This window comes from Carettochelys insculpta, chromosome 3 (genome assembly GCF_033958435.1).
Source record: "Carettochelys insculpta isolate YL-2023 chromosome 3, ASM3395843v1, whole genome shotgun sequence".
Lineage (NCBI taxonomy): Eukaryota > Metazoa > Chordata > Testudines > Carettochelyidae > Carettochelys > Carettochelys insculpta.
Window position 1 is genome coordinate 72,941,550 of NC_134139.1, and position 23,399 is coordinate 72,964,948.

The 23,399-nt window shown below is 44.3% G+C and overlaps 1 protein-coding gene across 13 annotated transcripts in view; it reads right to left on the reverse strand.

Annotated features, from left to right (window-relative positions):
- The window catches only part of RYR2 (ryanodine receptor 2), a 975,983-nt gene that overhangs the window by 341,215 nt on the left and 611,369 nt on the right, over positions 1-23,399 (reverse strand). For all 13 annotated transcript variants that reach the window (XM_074990102.1, XM_074990110.1, XM_074990109.1 and 10 more), the window contains 4 exons: positions 22,959-23,145; positions 21,347-21,449; positions 16,690-16,810; positions 13,103-13,272 (listed from right to left, as the gene is read on the reverse strand). In XM_074990102.1, coding sequence (XP_074846203.1) covers positions 13,103-13,272; positions 16,690-16,810; positions 21,347-21,449; positions 22,959-23,145 — 581 coding nt within the window. The remainder of the gene's footprint in view (positions 1-13,102; positions 13,273-16,689; positions 16,811-21,346; positions 21,450-22,958; positions 23,146-23,399) is intronic.

The window sequence follows — 23,399 nt, forward strand, 5'->3', positions numbered from 1 at the left end:
AAGGTAGAAAGCAACTGCCCACCTCTCACCAAAAAGGCATCACCTCTTTGGAGGATTTATGAGGTTTCAGGTGGTACAAAGGTAAGTAAACAGGCATGTTCATATGAAACTCAGTTATGACTTATGAAAGGAACTTTGGATGCAGTCTGAGTATCACCTTATCTTTAGTAAATATAATGAAAGATGGGTCCGCCATGAGGGCCGCAATTTCCCCTACTCTCCTAGTGGATGTTATGGCCACTAAGAAAGGTATTGCGGTGGTGCAGTAGCTAAAGGTCCAAGGGTAGTGAGTGCATCTAAGACCAGGTTGAGGTCCCATGGTGGTATGAGAGGGTGCAGCACTGGATGCATCTTCTGCAAGCCAAAGAGGAAGCATTTTACCATAAGATGTGGGAAGAGGGAGTGGTTGCCTACCAAATCATGGAAGGTCATGATCGCTATCAGGTGCACTCTGACAGAGCTGATAGAGAGCACTGAGATCCATGAGGTAGTCGAGTAAGGTAGGTATAGGGACAGTATTAGGGTGTAAATTGCATGCCATGTACCATTGTTGAAATGTGTTCATTTGTTTTCATAGCTGCTTATAATGGAAGGATGATGGCTGTTTGGAAGAACATGTTTGACTTTGTCTGAACAGATGAATTCTTCATTCTGGAACCATGAAGATGCCATGCTGTGAGCTTCTTGGTTCTGATGTTGAGATGCCATGTGTTGACCTGGTTCTGTCTCAGGAGATTTGGCACCACCAAAAGATGGATCAGCCGATCTGTAGATGGTGTAGATAAGGGAACCAAAGCTGTCTCAGCCAAGTTGGAACTATTAGGATCACCATGGCCCACTCAGAATGGATCTTGTTGATCTCTCTGGGGATAAACAGGATGGGTGGAAAGGCATACGGCAGTGGGCCTGTCCACCCAATGATGAAGGCATCCCCTTATGATCTCTTACGTAGGCCTGGTCAGGAGCAGAATCTGTGGCATCTGTGATTGTGAGGTGTTGCAAAGAAGTCTATGGTTGGAAAGCTCCATTTGTGGAAGATTGAGAGGAGGTTATTAGTGTTCATCTCCCACTTGTGCTAACCTGAGAAGCATCTGCTGAGTCTGTCCACTCCCACAGTCTGTTGCCAAAGTATGTACATGGCTGTTGGGGTTACTTGATTTTTGATGCACCAGTTCCAGAATTTGAGTGCTTCATCACATAATGTGCGCGCTCAGGCACCACCCCCCACCCGTCAGTTGATATAAAATGTAGAAGTGTGTTGTGCATGAGGGCACAGATAGTTTGGCCTCTTATCAGAGGAAGGAAATGAGCACGGGTCCTGCAAATGACTACGAGTTCTAGGATACTGATGTGAAAATCTCTCTCATGTTGGCCCCATGTTCCCTGTATTGCTGTTGCAGCACAGTGGTCTCCCCAACTCACGACTCACACATCTATTGTTATAATTACTGACGAGTCTGGTTAATAGAAAGATATGCCGGTAAGCAGATTTGCGGTGCAGATCCACCATTCAAGAGACTGCAGCACTTGTGGGGGAAACACTAGATGTGTCTCCAGGCTGTGCCATGCTGGTATGTAACTGCATGCGAACAAGAGTTGCAGACAGCACATGTGTAGTATCGCAAATTGGACTACGAAGGTCGCAGCTGCCACTGTTGGAGACATGTCTGGGTAGTAGACAGAGGGGCCTGCCTGAGAAGGTGAACAAGATCTCAGATTGACTGGAATCATGGTAGCAGCAGGTAAGCTCTTCCTGTGACAGAGTTTAGGACTGCTCCATTGAATTCTATTTTTTGTGTGGGTTGTATGATAGACTTTTCTATGATTCTGAGAAGTCCCAGTTGGGAAAAAACACGCTCCGGTGGTGTTTATTGATAAGTAGGACCCTTGATGAGAAAGTCATTGAGCTAAGGAAGCATGATGGCATTTTGTCTACTGAGAAATGCCCTGACTGCAGTGAGTGTTTTGGAAAATACTCGAGGGGCCATGGAGAGGCCAAAAGGGAGAACCTTGTACTGCATATGTTCCTGCCCCATGACAAATCTGAGGAATCATCTGTGGTAAGGATGGATAGTCACATGGATATATGCATCTTGAAGGTTGAGGGCTATGAACCAATCCACTATGTCTAATGCTGGTATGATAGTTCCGAAAGTTACCATTTTGAACTTTGTGTTGTGAATAAATTTCTTCAGTTTCCTGAGATCTATGATCTGCCTCCATACCCCTGTCTTTTTGGCTGTGAGGAAGTAGTTCAAGAAGAACCCCTTGCCTTGGTGCTCTTTGGGGATGGGTTCAACTGCCCCCAAGGCGAGGAGTTTTGCACCTCTGCTTGTTATAGGGGCTTATGAGATGGGTCCCTGAAAAGGGATGGGGTAGAGGGATGGGGAGGGGGCATGGATGTGAAGGGGATAGTATAGCTCAATCTAATAATTTCTAGGACTCATTTGTTTGTGGTGATTTGGAGCCATACTTGCGAAAAAGGTCTCAGGCATGATGGAATATGGCACTGGGCTGCACTGGTACTGTGGCGTGGTTGCTCAGACCCCTGGCCAAAATCTCAAACTTGCTGCTTGTGAGAGGTAGAGCAGCTCACAGAGGAGTGGCTTTGTTGTGTCCTACTTTGTTAGAGCATTGTTTAGGTCTGCTATATGGCTACAGGTACAGTTTCTAGGCCTGTGGTATGAGGTATATTTGTGTTTTTTATTAGGTGGGGTATATACCCCCAATGTAAGAAGTGTTGTTTGAGAGTCATTTATAGAGTGTAGGGTCTCATCTGTGTTACTGGCAGAGTTATTTCCTATCCAAGGGGAAATCTTCCACCTTACGTCTGTAGCCCTGCCATGGGATATTGTGTGAAGCAATGGTCCCTGTATGATTGCCACAAAGCCTATGATGGAGATGAGCAACCTGACAAAAGCCTGGTTCTGTACCCACTGCCATAATCAGACCTTGTGGATAATGGCATGGGTGAGCGTGGGGCACTCTGTGGCACACTACTGTAACTTCAGATCATTGCTACTTGTTCTGTCATCTGTCATAACTGAGAACAGCCTCTCTTCATCCTCTTTACAGCCTCCTATCAAATCACCCCTCAGTCTTCTCTTCTACAAACTAAATAAGTCCAAATCTCTCAGCCTCTGCTCATAGGTCCTGTGCTTCAGCCCCTTAATCATTTTTTTTCCCTCCACTGAGCCCTCTTGAATGAGTCCACATCCTTTCTATACCGGGGGACCCAGACCTGGATGCAATATACCAGATGTGGCCTCACCAGTGCCGACTAGAGGGGAATAACAGCTTCTCTAGATCTCATGGAAATGCTTCTCCGAATGCACTCCAATATGCCATTAGCCTTCTTGGCTACAAGGGCACACTGTTGACTCATATCCAGCTTCTCATCCACTATAATCCCCAGGTCCTTTTCTGCTGCACTGCTACTTACCTACTTGGTCTCTAGACTGTAACAGAGCTTGGGATTCTTCTGTACCAAGTGCAGGACTCTGCACTTCTCCTTGTTGAACTTCAAATTTCTTTTGGCCCAATCCTCCAATTTCTCTAGGTCACTCTATACCCTATGCCTACCCTCCACAGTATCTACCTGACCCCCTAGCTTAATGACATCTGCAAATTTTCTGAGGGTGCAATCCACCCCCTCTTCCAGGTCATTAAGAAAGATGTTGAACAGCACTGGCCTGAGAACCAAACTTTGGGGCACTCCACTTGAAACCAACCACCAACCAGACATTGAGCCATTGATCACTACCCACTGGGCCTGTCCATCAAGCCAGCTTTCTACCCATCTTGCAGTCCATGTATCCAATCCATACTACCTTAACTTATGGCCAAGAATGTTGTGGGAGATGGTATCAAAAGCTTTGCTAAAGTCAAGGGATATCATATCCATTGACTTCCCCATGTCCACAGACCCATTTACCTCCTCATAGAAGCTAATCAGATTGCTCAGGCACAACTTGCCCTTGTTGAATCCATGTCGACCACTCTTGATCACTTTCCCCTCTTCCAAGTGCTCCAGAATGGGTTCTATGAGGATCCCCTCCATGATTTTTCTAGGGACTGAGTGAAGACTGACTGGTCTATAGTTTCCTGGATTGTTCTTCTTTCCTTTATTAAACATGGACACTATATTTGCCCTTTTTCCAATCATCCGGGACCTCTCCTGATCTCCATGAGTTTTCAAAGATAACAGCCAAAGGCTCTGCAATTACATCTACCAACTCCCTCAGTACCCTTGGATGCATTAAATCTGGACGCATGGATTTGTGTGCATCCATCTTTGCTAAATAACTCTTAACCTGTTCTTTTCCCACCGAGGGCTCGCCCCCTCCTTCCCATACTGCATTGCCTAGTGCCATAGTCAAGGAACTGATACTGTCTGTGAAGACTGAGGTTAAAAAAAAAAAAAACATTGAGTACTTCAGCCTTTTCCACATCATCTGTCACCAGGTTACCTCCTTTGTCCAGTAATGTCCCCACACCCTCCCTGATAACCTTCTCATTGATAATATTCCTGTAGAAACCCTAACATGCCTGTAGATGCCCTTCACATCACTTGCTAGCTGCAATTCCAATTATGTTTTTTCTTTCCTGATTACCCCTGCGGCATTCTCCAGCCATATATTTAAACTTCTTGTTAGTCATCTGTCCAAGTTTCCACTTCTTATATGTATCCTTTTTCAGTTTAAGCTCACCAACGATTTCCCTTGTAAGCCAAGCTGGTTGCCTACCAGTTTGCTTTTCTTATGGTGTATTGGGATGGTTTGTTCTTGTGCCTTCAATAGGTCCTCCTTAAAATACTGCCTGTTTTCCTGAACTCCTTTCCCCTTCTTATTAGCTTCCCAGCAGATCCTGCCCATCAGTTCTTTCAGGGAGTTGAAGTCTGCTCTTCTGAAATCACGAGTCTGCATTTTACTCCTTACTTCCTTTTGTCAGAATCCTGAAATCTACCATCTCATGATCACTGCAGCCCAGGTTGCCACCCACTTCTATTTCTCTTACTATTTCTTTCCTGTTTGTGAGCAGAAGGTCAAGCTGCACATGGCCCCTGGTCAGTTCCTTCAGCACTTGTACCAAGAAGCTATCCCCAACATTCTCCAAAAATGTCCTGGAATCTCCGTGTGCTGTTGTATTGGTCTCCCAATAAATGTCTGGATGGTTAAAATCTCCCATGAGAACCAGGCCCTTTGATTTGGAAGCTTCACTTAGTTTTCTGAAAAAATCCTCATCTACCTGATCTGGTGGCCGATAGCAGACAACAAACATAACATCACCTCTGTTGCTTCCACTTAACCCAAAGACACTCCTCTGGCTCTTCTCCCTCCATTTACTGGAGCTCTGAGCAACCATATTGCTCTCTCACATGAAGCACAACTCCTCCTTGTTTTCTCCCCTGCCTGTCCTTCCTGAACAATTTATACCCTTCCACAAGTGCTCTAGTTATGTGAGTCATCCCACCAAGTCTGTGTTATTCCAATCACCTCATACTTCTTTGACTCTGCCAGGGCCTCTAATTCCTCCTGTTTGTTTTCCAGGCTTCTTGCATTTGTGTACAAACACCTTAGATAATAAGCTGATTCGCCTACTTTCTCCTTTTGAATGAGTGGTCCTCTTTTGTTGTATCTTCTTCCTTCTCCACTTACCTCAGGGCTTGTTTCCCCATCTCCCGATGAACCTAGTTTAAAGGCCTCCTTACTAGGTTTGCAAGCCTCCCTGCAAAGATACTCTTTCCTCTCTTCATGACATGGATCCCCTCTCTTCCTAGCAATCCTTCTTGGTTGAAGAAACCAAATCCCTCTCTCCAACACTACTGCACAACCACGTGCTTACTTCCATGATTTGACGATCTCTACCTGGACCCCTTCCTTCAACAGGGGGAGATGGATGAGAACACCACCTATGTTCCAAAGTCCTTTATCTTTCTTCCCAGAGTTACCTAATTCACAGTGATTTGCTCAAGGTCATTCCTTGCTGTCATTGGTTCCTATGGGGAGAAGTAGGAAGGGGTAATAATCCACAGGTTTGATGATTTTTGGAAATCTCTCTGTCACATCTTGGATTCTACTTCTGGTAAGCAGCAAACTTCCTGAGATTCCAGGTCTGGATGGCAGATGGATGAGTCTATCCCTCGAGAGGGATTTTCCAAACACCACCATCCACCTTCTTCTCTTGGGTGTTGTGGTCGTGGAACTGCCATCCCTAGGACTTTGCATCCCAGGCCTTCCAGCCAGTAGGATCTTCTGCTGATCCCTTCTCTGAGAGCTCTCTGCCACAAGCATTCTTTACCATATCACTCATGCAGAGAGCTTGAAAGTGGTTGCTTACCTCTACAACATGGGTGTCCAACCTTTTGGCTTGCCTGGGCCGCGTTGAGTGAAGAGGAATTGTCTTGGGCCACATATAAAATATATAATATAGTTAATGTATATAAGTCACATAATAATGTTAAAAGTTTATGATCTTGTGGGGCCGCATTACTAGCTGTCCAGGGCTGCATGCGGCCCGCGGGCTGGACACGCCTGCTCTACAAGAATTGGAGTTATCTGAATTGGCTTTCTTCTCCTGGAGGTCACACGCTTCCAGTTTTCTCCCTCAGTTTGTACTGCTTTCATCAGTTGCTCAGCCTGCTGTTCCTTGCAGTACTAAATGATACCTTCTCTGATGGACCTAAGGATTTTTATTTTCACCTCAAGTCCTCTAACCTCTTCTTCCAAGATGGTGACCAGCTTTTACTTGGTACATATGAAATCCCTTCTATCTTCCAGAGGGTGCAGGTCACAACAGCTGACTTGTCAGTAGACTTCTCACAATCCATTTTTTCCCTTCTTCAGAGAATTCCCTCACAAGATACTAGAGCCACCTTGAAAGGCAGAAGAGCATAGCAAACTGAAATTCAGATTCAGAAATGCACATTCAAACTCTTTTCCCAGAGAGTAAGTTTGTGCCATATTTTTTGGTCTTTTCTGGCCCTTGCCTGCATGCTGAGGCACTTGCTGGTGGTGTGTGCTGTCCTCAAGCACTTATTCTACAATGTATGCCTGTCCAACATGGGTACTGAAGGTATTACATTTCTTGTGCCTGCGAGATTTCAGCATCATGTTCATCAAAGAAAAAACCAACGTGGCAGCTGCTCCTGTGGCAACCACCACTTTTTTTTTCCCTTTTCCTTTAGTAGTAGTAGTAACAGAGTTGTAGAATTAATTTTCTTAGGTTAAGCTTAGAAATAAAGAGAAGATTTTTATGTTCTTTTTCAGGAACACAGAGCTGCTCTGAGATCCATCTCAGCCAGGAGATGGTAGAAAAGGAGCTGAAGGGGGGCTTGTGCAATGTGCATACTCTAGAGGGTGGCTGGAGTGTGAGACACTCAGTGCACATGCGTGACACAACAGGGGCTGCTCTGTCAAAATTTCCAATCAGTAAGTGCAGGGGTGCCACAAGACCTAAAGTGGAGGACTCACAGAGAACACTCAAAGAAGGCAGCTTTTTTTTCCAAGGCCTCTCTCTCTTTTACACATACAAGTGAGTGTGTTGTAAGTATCACCTCTGGATGGTCACACCTCTGGCAGTGTTGAGTTTTGGAACCTTCTGAAAAATAGATGCAATTGAGGCACTGAACCATCAAGCTGTGTCTACATGTTCAAGAAACTGTGAAACATCCAGCTCTCTTTTGAAAGAAGGGGAGTAGCATCTATACTTGTAACACATTCTTTCAAAAGAAAATTGAAGAAGTGTGGTGCAGACGTTGAAATCTGAACCCTGATCCTGTATCAGGAAGAGCATCCTCTTTTGAAAAACTATTTCAAAAGAGTATACATATAAACGCTCCATGGCCCACTCATTCGAAAGAGGAGTCTGCCATGGCATTGGCCATCTGGAGCATGGGGGTGCTGTAGCCTGCAGCAGTGGGGCTCTATGATCCCTGTGTCTGATCACCTGTAAAGAAACATGGATGCAGAAAACCCATGGCAGGAAGCTGAGAACATGCTAGGAACAGCCCCAGCATGCACTCCCCCAGCATGCCCTCAGAACAGTCCCAGCACAGCATCAGACACAATGGCCAGCAGCCAGCCTCTGCAGGAGCTCCAGCTCTGCTCCATCCCTGGCCCAGGAGCAAGAAAAAATATGGACGCCCTCCTGGACAGAGCAGGAGCTGAGGGACCTCCTCAGTTTGTGGAAGGAGGAAGTCCTAAGGGAGATGGGTGGGAAGTGGTGAAATGCCACTGCATTCACCTGCTTAGCCCAGCACCACCTCACAAGGGGCCACCTGGAGAGCACTGTGGAGTAAAAGAACTTTGGCAGGGCTATGCCTGGGCCTGGGATCAGGCTTGTCACTCCAGGGCAGCTCCGGCAACCTGACCCTGCTATGTTAGTTATGGGGCATCCTGGGGCCTTCGGACAGCTCCCCGTCCCCAGTGGTCCTCAACATATTGACGGATGAGCCACAGATGGAGGCAGAGGAGCAGCCTGAACCAGGGACCCAGGAGGCCGACATCATCACTGAGTGGTCAAGTGAGGAAGGGAACCTCACCCTCTACATCCCCTCCCACTTGTTCAGCCATGCAACCAGGAGCCAGGCATCCCTGGACATTGCTGAGGGATCCTCGGGTATGTACATGGCAGGGTTCACACTCCAGTCCATGGGGTGGGGGCGATGCACCTTCCAGGTGGCCATACACAGGACCAGTGGTCCTGGGCCAGACACTTCCCAACCTGGTGTGGCACACAGCACCCTGTGACAAGCACTGGCAACAGCCAGCACCCACCCCCAGTGGACAGCACCATGAGCCATGCATGGGGCAGTGGGAGCTGCTCCACATGGGCCAGAGACCCCCACCTGCCCAAGATTCCACCTGGCCACTGCTCTGTCAGATGGGATGCCGACCCTGGGAGAGGGAAGGATGGCCCGAGGGGGAGGGATGCCGCCCCATGGTCACAGCCCCCAGGACATAATATGATACCAACATGCTGTCCTTCTCTCCATACAGCTGCACCATCCAAGGACCGGGGGAGCCTCATGCCCTCCATCATTCCAGAGAGCCCCCGGGCAGAGGTGGAGAATGCCCAGACCCCACTCCATGCAGCTCTCTGTCAGGGCCATGGCCAGAGGGCCCCTCGGCGGGCAGAGGAGGACCAGGCCAGCCACCGCCAGGCTGAGTGGCACCTTTGGCTCACAGAGGCTGAGCTGGAGTGGTGGCGGGCAGGCTAATGACCAACCTGGACAGGCTAATGACCAACTTGGAGGGCATCGGCAGCACCCTCAGGGAGCATGCAGCCAATGTGGCCTGCCTCCTGGCCTGCTGCTGCTCCCCCCACCAAGCCCCCTGACACTTCTCCTGAGTCCCTCCCACAGCCCTACCTCCCAGTGCTCCCTCCCCCTCCCCACCCCACTGAGGATTCCACCCCTGGGGGCAGGGGATCCTGGGGCTGATGGGGCTCACAGTCTACTACCGCAGCTCTGGACTGAGGCCTCCTGACCCCCCTCAGTACACCATTGCTCCCCCCGATACAAAGATTCCCATTCAGAGTTTGATAGTGTGTAGGAAAAGTTTTATTTTGTTAACTCCACCTTGTGCTGTGCTCTTTGAGGAGGTATGGTGGGTGATGGATGTGCAGGTGTGGTGGTGGTGGTGGTTGTGGTGGCAGGGATGGTGAGAGGTGGATGTGGGTGGGGGTCACAGGCAGCCAGCCATGAAGCCCAGCTGGAGGGCCTCCTTAATTCAGAGGCTGTCCTGGTGAGCCTGGCAGATGGGGCGGCACCTGGCTGTTCATAGCTGGTGCAGGTCTCAGTGCCCCCCACCCCAGACATAAGCATCCCCTTGCCCTCCACGATGTTGTGGAGGGCACAGGAGGCACCCACGACCTGGGGTACATTGAGGACCCTGACCTTAAACCTCAAGTGGAGGCATCACCGCTGCCCTTTAAGGTGCCCAAAGGCCCACTTCACTACATTGCAGGCCTCATAAAGGAAGACACTGAATGCCTCCCAGGTGGGATCGAAGAAGCTCAGATATGGCTGCAAGCCACAGCCATAAGGGGGAGGCTGCGTCTGCTACCATGCAGAGCAGGATGGTGACATGCCCCCCGAGCAGAATCTCCCACTGTGGGACAAATGTGCCGGCCCCCACATGCTGGCATACCCAAGAGTTCCTGAAAATGTGGTGTCGTGTGTGCAGATAGCGCAGCCCACGTATACATCAGTGAACCAGCCTCTGGAGTCCACCAGGGACTGGAGGACCACCAAATGGTAGCTCTTTCTCTTGATGTATTGGCCGGCACTGTGTGCTGGGGCACGGATGGGGATGTGCGTACCATCCAAGGTGCTGAAGCAGTTCGGGAAGCCCAGAGTGGCAAATTCCATGACAGCAGCATCCGGATCTCCCAGGCCTTGCCCACGCCGAACTGGTGTCCCACACAGAGCAGCAGAAGTCTGGGGTTACCAGCTTCCAGATGGCTACTGTGACCTGCTTCTCAAGGGAGAGAGCAGGCCACATGCAGGTATCCTGGTGCTGGAGTGCAGGGGTGAGCCAATGGCAGATCTGGTGGAAGGTCTGCCTGGTCATGCAGAAGTTTTGGAGCCATCGGTCATCATCCCACTCCCCCCAGCACCAGGTGCTCCCAACAGTTGGTGCTGCTGGGGTGGCTCCAGAGGCACTGGGGCACCAGGGGGCGGGGCACCGCTGGGTGTGGGAAGCCCAGAGTCCTCAAAGAGGGGCTACTCAGCCACCTCAGTAGATCAGGGGCAGCTGTGGCAACAGTGCATAGCACTGCCAGTAGGGCATCATCATCAAGGAGCATCTCTTGAGACTCCATCCAGGGCACAAGTGGGCTCTACTTGGCTGGAGACAGCTGGGCAGCACTCAGCTTGTGCAGGGTGGTGGGAGGGGCCCTTTAAGGCACCTGAAGGGCTTGTAGACCCTGGGACCCTGTCCATGGTGATTCCTGCCCCCTTCTTATAAAAGCGTGCCTGGAGCCATTTGGACGCTCCCTTTTTGAAAGACTGCAGCGGCCCTTCGAAAGGACAGGTTGACCCATTGATTTGCTTTTAATGGGTGGTCGCTCCCTTTTGAAAGCCATGCTTTCAAATGCCATCTTTCGATTTTCACCCTCTCGAAGGGGTGCTTATGTGTAGACACAGCTTCAAAGTTGAGGTTACAGAAAGGCTACGTAGCTTCCAACTGCCTTGATTCATTCTGCCAAAGTCAACCTTACTCTGAGGTCAATATTCTTGGAAATATTCGCTTCTTGGAATTGATGTTCTGAGTGCCCATAAAGAACTTGGACCCTACAGCTTCAGTATTGACTTGCCTGGCATTTAAGTCAAAAGTGGCTTGCTTTGTTTCTTCACAAAAAAAAATCATTTGTTTATATTTAATTCATATTTGCAAGTTTTGCCAGATTAGTCTAAGGGCTAGAAACTTCTTTTTAAAAACAAAGAAGAAAACAACCTGTATAATTTGATCATGTCAAATATACACCAAGTGGACTATATTTCTGACACCTCTGCTCTAGGGTGCATTCTTCCTTTTACGAGCATGATTGTATTGATCTGTTTTCTGTAACTAAAGAATGATGATCAATTTAAAAACAATTTCCTGAATAGAGACTATGGAAATATACCAACTTCTCATTCAAAATATATGCTTCCAATGTGATGGCCTCATGCGAATTAGAGTAAAGGTCACATAATGGTGTTTGTTTTCAGAAAACAGCCTGGAAAGACTGACGCATAGGATATGGTCAGAGGATATGACTCAAAGTTGAGCTCATCAGGAAACTTGGTATTTTGGAGATTCTGTGAAATCAGAGCTTAATTTAGTATCAGTACTTAAATTCTATGAGGTAAAATGGGTATAAGAACCCCTCACTGCATGGAGAAAGGGTGCTAAATGGAATTCGCACTTGAGGCATATTCATCGCTTCCCTGGAGCACCACTCTCTCTCTATTATCTCTTTATTATCTTTATTTTATTATTTTATTTTATTATTATTTATTTTATTATTATCTTTAAAGTGCTAATTGACTGCTTTTTTTCTATTATCTCTGTTATCTTTGCTACAGCTATTCTTAGAATAACCTTTTGTTTTCCCACTCTTTAACTTGTATTCTACCCACTGCAGTAACACCTTCCCCTCAAATTGAAGTGAGCAGGCCTCAGTTGCTGAGTCAGTGAGGAGGCAGTAGGTTTTGTATCCTGCTTGTATAGCATAAATTTAAACCATGAGTGCAATTAGTTAAGTAACTTGTATTAGTTTTTAAAACATTGTTAAGTAAAATCTGTGTCTGTAACCAGATATTAACTGTATTAAACATTTTCACTCTGGATCTGATAATTGCTGCTTTAATAGAATCGTGCTGCTAAGATAAACAAACCATAAGTGCTGCTAAAAGTATTGCCTGTGTAATCACTGGGAATCCCAGAAATGCACCTCTAGCGTGTGCCACGCTGTGTCTCAGACTGTCAATGTTAAGTTGAGAAAGGTGCAAACCTTAGTCTTTAAATTTTAGGTCAGATTGACAAGACTTCCCAAATTAGAGTGCCCATAACCCCCTGTTCCAAATACGGGATGCGGGATATGTGAGGGGGCAGGGTGGCTCCTCCCGGTTCCACAAAGCCCTGGGGAGCCAGAAAGAAATTGCAGCTGCCAGCACTCCCCAGAAAATGTGGGAAAGCGGCAGCCTGCGGTGCTACCCAGGAACGCAGCAGCCACTGGCCCTGCCCGGGAGCCCCGGGGAAGCTGCAGCTGCCAGTGCTCCCTACGAGCCCCCAGCACTCTCCAACCCCTGGGGAAGAAGCAGCTACCCATGTTCCCCCTGTTTCCCCGAGGCTCAGGAAAGTGACTCCTGCCAGCAGTGGTGCCTGTACAGCTGCTGGAAGAACTGGTCAGTGGGGGATGGCCCAAATATGGGACGAGTCCCTTTCAAAAAATAAGTCGGGATGCCTTTTTGGCATTCCAAATACGGGATCATCACGCCCAATACGGGACGGATGATCACCATATCCCAAAGCCATAATTCCAACAAAATTTCCCCTGAGTCAACACTTCACAGGCCAAAGAACCTCATAAATCAAAGAATTTATATCTTTACTGTGTCTAAGGAAGCAGCGGCACGGAGATCTGGCAGAAAACCAACTTCCAGGAGATGCAGAAGAAAATCCTGGTCCTCAATTCCATAGACTCTGTCAAGGAACAAAACCATGGCTGCCTTGTGATCTGGGCAAAACCCCGCTGACATGTCAGGTTCCACCACAGTACCATCTAAAAGGAAGCAATAAGGTTTCAATAAAGGAGATTATTCTGCATATGCAAGGGAACTGAACATCTGTTAATATATGAACATTTTCCATGTGTTTATGTTACACAAAAGCTACCTGTTCACAGCTCTACTGACTAAAATGCATAAGTCAACCTGAATCCAGGTAAATCCTAAAGTATAATCATGCGGTCTCATTCATACCCTAGGTGACAAAGCAGTCACACTAGCTGACTCTCTTCTGCAGAATATGAAAAATACCCTGTAACATATTGTGTCACTAAAAATGGTCCAACAGAAAGTGAGCAGGAAATGAGGCTGACTTGTATATCCCTGGAATTCAGCACTGGTCAGAAGACCTGTATGGTATGTCCATTAACGAAGTAATGAGAACAAGAGATTACAAGAAAAAGAATCTAAAAAAAGGGCCATTTAGTAGATGTGGAAATTCAGCATATTTTTGAGCGTTAGGATGTATAGACATGAAAACTATCCTTTGATGACACAATTAAAATGTGAGTAGTAAAGGACCTGTATAGTTATGTTTGAAAACATAAAACAGAAAATGTTTTTTCTTTTGATACTTTATTTGTGTAACCCAAATAATCCTTTCCATTTCTACATTTTATATAGTGCTGTGTAATTATCATTTCTGTCTATGGGATATTCACATTTATAAGGTAAATTAGCACTGCTGACTTTGTAATACTGTGTCAGAATCAGGATATTCTTCTGCTATAAGTGCTGAAGAAATCCAGTTTGCACCCATGCCCGTAAATGCACAGTGATACTTATGGTAAATGCCAGCACCCTTGAGCTGACTCTGCTCCTGCCTTGAGCCCTACATACAGGCTGACTTGGGACTCCCAATGAATCTACCGGGGCTGTGGTGGGCCCACAAGTGGGTTCAGGGATATGCACAGGAAAAGTTCATTGCAGGATTAGAATCATAGTGTATGTCTACAGTACAGCTGGAAGATTTAAATTCCACTGTGAGGAGACATACCTGGGCTAGCTCTGATCAAGGTGGCATGCTAAGAATACAAGTGCAGCCACTGTACGTGAGCTACAGGAGGAATGAACCTCCCCCCAAGTACAATTCCATCTGAGACCACTAATGGCACTTTGTCTCTTCCACCCCTGTGAAGACACTTCTCTTTTTATTGTACTAGCTCAATCAGAGCTAGTGCAGGTATGTTAGAATTTAAACTACCTTACAGCTTCAATGTTGGCATACTGGAAGGTAGCAGTGCTAGAAATAAAGAACAAAAGACAAGTATCAGAGAGGTAGCCATGTTAGTCTGTATTTTCAAAAACAACAAGAAGTCCTGTGGCACCTTGTAGACTAACAGATATTTTGGAGGATAAGCTTTTGTGCGCAAAGACCTGCTTCGTCAGATTCCCAGATTTGGGAATCCAGATTTGGGATTCCCAGTCATTACACAGACAGACATGAGACATGCATCTGACCAAGCAGGTCTTTGTCCATGAAAGCTTTTGCTCCAAAATCTCTGTTAGTCTATTAGGTGCCACAGGACTTCTTGTTGTTTTTGAACAAAAAAAAAAAAAAATTCTGGTGCAGGAATTAGGGCTTAGACTGCCTGTCTCCCAGGAAAAGCGATGGTGAGTTGGATTATTTTTTAGAAAAATAGAGAACATATATTTGTGGGTATAAATTCATGGAGTATCTCTGTGTACAGGTTGTGGAGCTGCACATCTGCCACACCTTAACTTCTTCTGACTGGGACAGCACAAAATTCACACTTTAATAGCCCAGGGCAAGGGGAAGCCAACATGCATCAACAAAATATTGTGTCCCTTGTAGTAACATTTCCAGACCAGAGCAATAATAACAGTTTATAAAGTTCTCACCTCAACACCCTGGTTCACAACGCCCAAATGTTAAAGTCCACATGACAAAATCTCATTCTGGTGGCATTAGTTTGCTAGTGACTAAAAGAGAAACCACCACCCCCCGCACCCTGCATGACTCCTTGTTTCCCCATTACCAACCCCTTCTGCTCAGTTAAACTGTCCATCACATGTTGTTTAATACAGCCTCACCACAGGGGTAGGGCAGGTCCTCCTTGATTACCCTCCAGACTGTCAGCCATGTGCTCTAGCTCAGGGGTGAGCAAACTTTTTACACTGGGCCTCACTTTTCATCCCTGCAATTAGCAGCATCCCCCCCAACTGTCTAATGCAATCCAAAATGATGGAAATGTTGGTTATGGTCATATAAAAAAAAACCTTTCAGCATGTGTAAAAAATAAGTAAGTAGAAAGTAAAAACTTGATTAATTGGTACATAAATATGAATTCAGATACATAAAAACAGTAGCATATCTCAACATTTTTTAATGAGATGGATGAGGCTCAGATCCAGCAGCTGATTATGCTGCTCCCCACCCCTCTCCCCCCCAGCTTTGCACAGCACGGCTCTAGCTTGTCCTGCTAAGGGGGAGCACACTCCAACACAGTAGGATTTTAAATAAGTTTTAAGGAGTTCTTCATATTTTTTTCCTCAAAAAGTAATATCTGAAACCTACAAAGAAATCAGACTCTTAAAAGCTTAAAACAAAAATGTTTCTTTAAAAAATGAACAGAATAAATAGTACATGCTAAAGTGTGGATCAAGCTCCAGTTTCTGGTGTCAGTAGCACAATACTACTGTCACTCACCCACTCCAGCAACCCTACCATGGAGGAACATGAACAGCCTCATAATACTAGTCCCAAATTCACATGCTTTAGGAGAGGAAATGCCCCCTGTGCTATTATAGATTCAGAAATGTTAATGTTGTGTCACTGGGACAAAAGTAGGGTACTAGAGCAACATGCTAGGGGCTTATGCCAGTCTCAGAGTGTCACTATATTCTGATAGTATTAATTTGCCAAAAATAAAAACATGAAAACCCTAGATTGAATGATTTAAAAAAATCACATAAACTTGTTTTTATAAAAGCCGGATAAGAACAACGGAATGTATTGTAAGTGGTACCAAAAGAAGCCAGCTAAGTTTGCTTTCCAAATAGAATACACCGGAGACTTTGAGGATACATTAAAGTAGCTCCTTAAGAAAGAGCTACCTTGTTCTGTTCCCTGTAATTAACCTTCTCACATGTTCACATTTTAAAATTCCCTCTTTGTCTACCATTGCTAGGAGATCTGATGGCCATTCTGGAGGCAAGGGTGATCCCACAGAAACTAGAGGGATTTTTTGGCATTGATTTAAACATGAACATAGAATCACTGTCTAGAAAAATAAATAAATAAAAATGGTATGACTTGACCAGTACACATAATGAATAATTAAATTCCCCAGAGTGGGAATATGAATATAAATATGTACATCTTAATAGCTAAATTTAATAGAATGAGTTGGGGACTGAGGGAGAAAGAAATCTCACAGTAATCATCTTACCTTTAGCTATTGTTGGCATGTGGAAAGGAATGCTAATTACACCCACTAGATCTTCCAGGGGAATTAAAGACCGCAGAATTGATCTGATCCTAATGGCTTCCCCTTTACCAGCGTGGATTAGCTAATGAAAGAGTAATAAAACACTAACAATATTTTTTCTGTAATTGCCTGAATACTCTAGAAAAACATTCAGAAGTACACATTTATGCGTGGTGAGTCAAATGATAATAAACATACACATTTTACACAACATAACTTCATTTGTTTTGATCCCAATGCAAATTTGTGGACCTAGGGCTATGGATATTTTGTTACCTAAATAAAATGACCACATTTTCAAAGTGAACTGCTGGGACAACTGTGAAAGAGGGAAGGAATCAAAGAATCATAGAATACTAGGATTGGAAGGGACCTCGAGAGGCCATCAAGTCCAGCCCCCTGCCACAATGGCAGGACCAAGTACTATCTAAACCATCGCTGATAGACATCTATCTAACCAGTTCTTAAATATCTCCAGTGATGGAGATTCCACAACCTCCCTAGGCAATTTATTCCAGTGTTTGACCACCATGTCAGTTCGGAACTTTTTCCTAATGTCCAACCTAAACCTCCCTTGCTGCAGTTTAAGTCCATTGCCTCTTGTTCTATCCTCAGAGGCCGAAAAGAACAAGTTTTCTCCCTCCTCCTTAAAACACCCTTTTAGATACCTGAAAACTGCTATCATGTCCCCCCTCAATCTTCTCTTTTCCAAACTAAACAAGCCCAATTCTTTCAGCCTTTCTTCATAGGTCATGTTCTCTAGACCTTTGATCACTCTTGTTGTTCTTTTCTGGACCCTCTCTAATTTCTCCACATCTTTCTTGAACTGCAGTGCCCAGAACTGGACACAATACTCCAGCTGAGGCCTAACCAGTGCAGAGTAGAGCAGAAGAATGACTTCTCGTGTCTTGTTCACAACACACCTGTTAATGTATCCCAGAATCATGTTTGCTTGTTTTGCAACAGCACCACACTGTTGACTCATATTTAGCTTGTGGTCCACTATAACCCCTAGATCCCTTTCTGCTGTAGTCATTCCTAGACAGTCTCTCCCCATTCTGCATGTGTGAAACTGACTGTTCCTTCCCAAGTGGAGCACTTTGCATTTGTCCTTATTAAACTTCATCCTGTTTACCTCAGACCATTTCTCCAATTTATCCAGATCATTTTGAATTATGACCCAACCCCTCCCAGCTTGGTATCATCTGCAAACATAATAAGCGTACTTTCTATGCCAATATCGAAATTGTTGATGAAGATATTGAACAGAACCGGTCCTAAAACAGTCCCCTGCAGAACCCCACTTTTTATCCTTTTCCAGCAAGATTGAGAACCATTAAGAACTACTCTCTGAGTACGGTTATCCAGCCAGTTATGCATCCACCTTTTAGCAGCCTCATCTAAATTGTATTTGCCTGGTTTTTTTTTATAAGAATATCACGTGAGACAGTATCAAATGCTTTACTAAAATCTAGGTAGACCACATCTTCCATTTCTCCCCTATCCACAAGGCTTGTTATCCTATCAAAGAAAGCTATCACATTGGTTTGACATGATTTGTTCTTCACAAATCCATGCTGGCTGTTCCCTATCACCTTTCCACCTTCCAAGTGCTTGCAGATGATTTCTTTAATTAACTGCTCCATTATCTTTCCTGGCACAAAAGTTAAGCTGACTAGCCTGTAGTTTCCTGGGTTATTCTTATTCCCCTTTTTATATAGATGGGCACTATATTTGCCCTTTTCCAGTCTTCTGGAATCTCTCCTGTCTCCCATGATTTTCCAAAGATGATAGATAAAGGCTCAGATATCTCCTCTATCAGCTCCTTGAGTATTCTAGGATGCATTTCGTCAGGCCCTGGTGACTTGCAGACATCGAATTTTTCTAAGTTATTTTTAACTTGTTCTTTTTTTATTTCAACCTCTAACCCTACCCCTTTCCCACTAGCATTCACTATGTTGGGCATTCCTTCATCAGACTTCTCAGTGAAGACCGAAACAAAGAAATCATTAAGCATCTCTGACATTTCCAAGTTCCCTGTTACTGTTTCTCCCTCCTCACTGAGCAATGGCCCTACCCTGTCTGTGGTCTTCCTCTTGTTTCTAATATATTTATAAAAAGTCTTCGTGTTTCCCTTTATGCCCGTAGCTAGTTTGAGCTCATTTTGTGCCTTAGCCTTTCTAATCGTGCTCCTGCATTCTTGTGTTGTTTGCCTATATTCACCCTTTGTAATTTGTCCTTGTTTCTATTTCCTATATGATTCCTTTTTTATTTGGAGATCACGCAAGATCTCCTGGTTAAGCCAAGGCAGTCTTTTTCCATATTTTCTATCTTTCCTATGCAGTGGGATAGTTTGCTTTTGGGCCCTTAATAATGTCCCTTTGAAAAACTGCAAATTCTCCTCAGCTGTTATTCCCCTCAGTTTTGCTTCCCATAGGACCTTACCTACCAAGCTCTCTGAGTTTACCAAAATCTGCCCTCCTAAAATCCATTATCTCTATTTCGCTGTTTTCCCTTCTTCCCTTCATTAGAATTGTGAACTCTGTGATTTCATGATCACTTTCACCCAAGCTACCTTCCACTTTCCAGTTCTCTAGCAATTCCTCCCAATTTGTTAAAATCAAATCTAGAACAGTTTCCTCCCTGAGGCAGCTTTTTCAGCTTTTTGGAATAACAAATTGTCTCCAATGGAATCCAAGAATTTACGGGATAGTCTGTGCCCTGCTGTATCAGTTTGCCAACATATTTTTGGATAGTTGAAGTCCCCCATCACCACCAAATCCGGGGCCCTGCATGACTTTGTTAGGTGTTCAAAAAAAGCCTCATCCATCTCTTCCACCTGGGTAGGTGGCCTGTAGTAGACTCCTAGCAGGACATCACTCTGGTTTTTTACCCCTCTTAGTCTAACCCAGAGATGTGTATGAGGCTTGGTGAAAGTAAATCAATAACGAGCTGACGAGCTCAGCTCCTCTGTCATCATCTGACTAACTGTCTTTGCTGGTTTATGGCTCTTTCAGGATAACACTGTGTGTATGAAAAATAGGCCAAAATAATGTTTAATTCAAACAAATAACATAAAAACACATCCATAGGACTTATAATATAGATACTTCCAACTTCTGAGGATGTCTAACCTTGTATGGTTCCCACTTCATACTTTCCACTCATAATTGTTAGTTTGCCTCATCTATCTGTTGCATCTCGTCATAATCTAGGACTCAGTCCTGAAAACAAATTACATACACATTTAAGTATGGGAGTAACCCCAATAAACTTGGTAAGATTACTGACTTCCATAAAGTTAAGCATGTGGTTAAGGCTTTGCAGAACTGAGTCCTAAATTGTAAATTTGCTAGGGGAGGGTCTGTTTATCATATATTTGTTTAACTTTTAGCACAAAGGTCACTGGTCATTGACTAGTATCCGTAGGTGGTGATAATACAGCTTGAATCTCTCTCATCCAGCATCCCCGGGAACTGACTGGTGTTTCCAAGAGATGTGCTGGAAAGTGGGAGGTCAATATTTTCTAGCACATCACCAACACTTCCACAGCTTACTGGGCTCTTAGAAGACATTTAGTAGTAAATTACAGATAAATAACAGCACAGAACATGGACAGCCAGGACTGGCGGCTGTAAACAAATCTAATGGGACTATGGGAAACTTGGCCAAACCCATTATAAGTGGTCTTCCAGCTAACTAAATCATGTCTGGATGTTGCCAGACAAGGGAATGCTGGATTACAGAGGTTCAATCTGTACAAACAAAGATTATGATGGAATGTCTCTATATATATATATATATATATATATATATATATGTGTGTGTGTGTGTGTGTGTGTGTCAGGGTGAAATTGTTTTCTCATGTTTTAATGGAAGGCAAAATCATTTTTTAATTTCTTTCATATCTAAGTTCAAATGTACCTAATGAGAGTAAAACAATACTGCTTGTTGTTTAAGAAATAGTTCACAACTATGAAAAAAAACATCTTGGTTCGGACAGTCTCAGTACAACATGAGAGAACTTAGTTCCAGAGTATCTTCTTAATGCTTCAGGCAACTGTATGGGATGTTTTCAGTCTCTTGGTAGAAAAGGAGACAATTTGATATCTTTATGTGTGCCTGTTCATGATCACAGAAATGCACAGTGCGTTACAACTAGAGACAAAACAGGGATGAAATGGGTTCTTCTGCATTTTTCTTTGATGAAAACTTCTGGTCTTTTCAGCTAAAATGCTGATCTTAGAGCCATGTGGTATTTTTGGACTGATTCAAACCCATACAAATGGATATAACCTCTGGAAGGTCTGCAAATATAAGAAGAGCAAATTGGTGGAGCTCAGATCTACCACCCAGATTTGGAAGGGAAAATTTTGCCTCTGCACAGGTTACAAGAAAATCCTCATAAAACCAGCAACTGGACATTGGTTTTCACTAATATCAAAATGATTCCACATGTAGTTTATTTAAATCACATCTGCATATTTAAATAGTGTACTGGCAAAACACTGTTTCAATACCAAAAGAAGTAACATGTTGTTGTGAAAAAGTTATTTAACTAAAAGTTATTTACAGACAGTCTGTAAAAAACCAGCAATAATTGCAGAGACTAACTTACATGCATTTCGGGGGCACAACGTCCTAAGAGGTCAATCAAAGCAGCATAAAAGGTCATGATGGCATTTCCCATGTGGATAGTGTCATCTTCTTCTTCCATCTCACTTTATTTGTTAATGGGAAAAAAAAAGAGTGAAAAGGACTTAAGACTTTTCTCATGAGTTATGACACAAGCACAAAGTTGGGGCCAAAGTCAGCGCACACTTAAACTGGTTTAAACCCAGGGAGACTCCTTCATCTTCAGAGAAAACAAAACAGCAGATAAGTAGCAAACAAAATTATTTATTTTCTGATTAGCTTTCACGGGACAGACCCACTTCAGACCTGTCCCGCGAAAGCTCATCACTGAATAATTTTATTAGTCTTTAAAATGCTACATTTCTGCTGCTTTGTTTTGTTGGAGTACAGACTAACACAGCTACCTCTCTGTTATCTTCAGAGAAGTGACTCTGGGATTCATACCGAAGCAACTGAGAGCAGATTTGGGTCCTTAGTGATTACACTTCTTACTGTTTAAAGGTTTGTTTTCTACTGGGCAAGCTTCTTATAGGTTGTGTCTAGACTAGCCCCCGACCTTGAAGGAGGCATGGTAATTAGCGCATTGGGAGATTACCAATGAAGTGCTGTGGTGCATATGCAGCACCTCGTTAGGCTAAATCTCCCCTGTGGCAACTTTGAAGTGTGAAACTCTGAAGTGCCGGCTTGTTTGTATCTGTGGGTCAGCCACAAGTACTTCAAAGTGCCTGCGCTACATCGAAGTCCCTTTACTTCTCCTTTACTAACCCATGCTACACACAAGCTGGCATGTCGAAGTTTCACACTTCGAAGTTGCCACGGGGGAGATTTAGCCTAATGAAGTGCTGCATATGCACCACAGAACTTCATTAGTAATCTCCCAACACCCTAATTACCATGCCCCCTTCGAAGATGGGGGCTCGCCTATACACAGCCATAGAGTTTCAAGCACTACCTTTCGAAAGGAGGCAGCACTGAACCAAGAGTATAGTAACTAACAAAGAGAATCTCTATATAGAATAAAACAGGCATTTTTTTCTTAAGTGAATGTACCTAAGGCAGCCATACAGAGGCTTGAGTTCAAGTTTTATCTCTAGGATGCTGAGAAGTGGGAGGACCCCAGTGCTTAGAATGCAGCCTAACAATTAAACAGCCCCTTATCCCAAGCCTTGTAAACCCAAGGGGAACAGCTGTGGGTATCTAAATCCAGTGCAGGCATACCCATTAATTCTATCCGGCCCTAAAGCATCAGGAAAAAAAACAGGAGAAACATAAGCTACCTGCAGTCTCCCCATGGCTTCACAAACCAGAGACAGGTTCTAATCTGCCTGACTGATAGCAAGCAGCAATCCTAAAGATGTTGTGCAACTTGAACACAGTCATCCTGGCTCAGAGCTATGAGTTTAGAGAGAGATGCAGGGGCCCCATTAGGCTGAAAATCAATACTCCATAGAATTCTGAGAGGAGAGAATATTTCTGTCCCCAGCAGTCAGATTACATAATAATATTTTTAAAATATGGCAAAAAGAAAAATGAATTCCCTAAATAGGATTATAAAACAAATGTTGTTGGTAAATTAAAAGCCCCATTACACCTACAGAGTTCTACTGGATCCAGTACTTGGGGAAGGTCCATCTCTAGTTGAATCTTCTGATATTTTTATAGCTTCCTCCATAGCAGCAAGTAATCCATTACCTCCTTCCCCTCTCAATGCTGGACCAAAGCACTCAGGACGACGAATAAGCAACCTGACCACAACATTAGCATTCTCTTCAACACTCTCTCCTAGCATTATGTAGAAAAAATATATTGGTGAAAGGTTCAGTTCAGGATACATTAGTGATACAATCTGATCTAAGATGGGTGATAAAGACATGTTACATATACATTAGTACCAAGAAGACTGTATTTCAATGGCAAAGACAAATTCAGCTTTATTCAGCTCGTCTTAAAAAAATCTGATGTGTGAAATTGTTCAATACTAACAAAAAGGAACAAAGAAAATTAGTATTTACATACTTAAATTATTTTACTTTGCT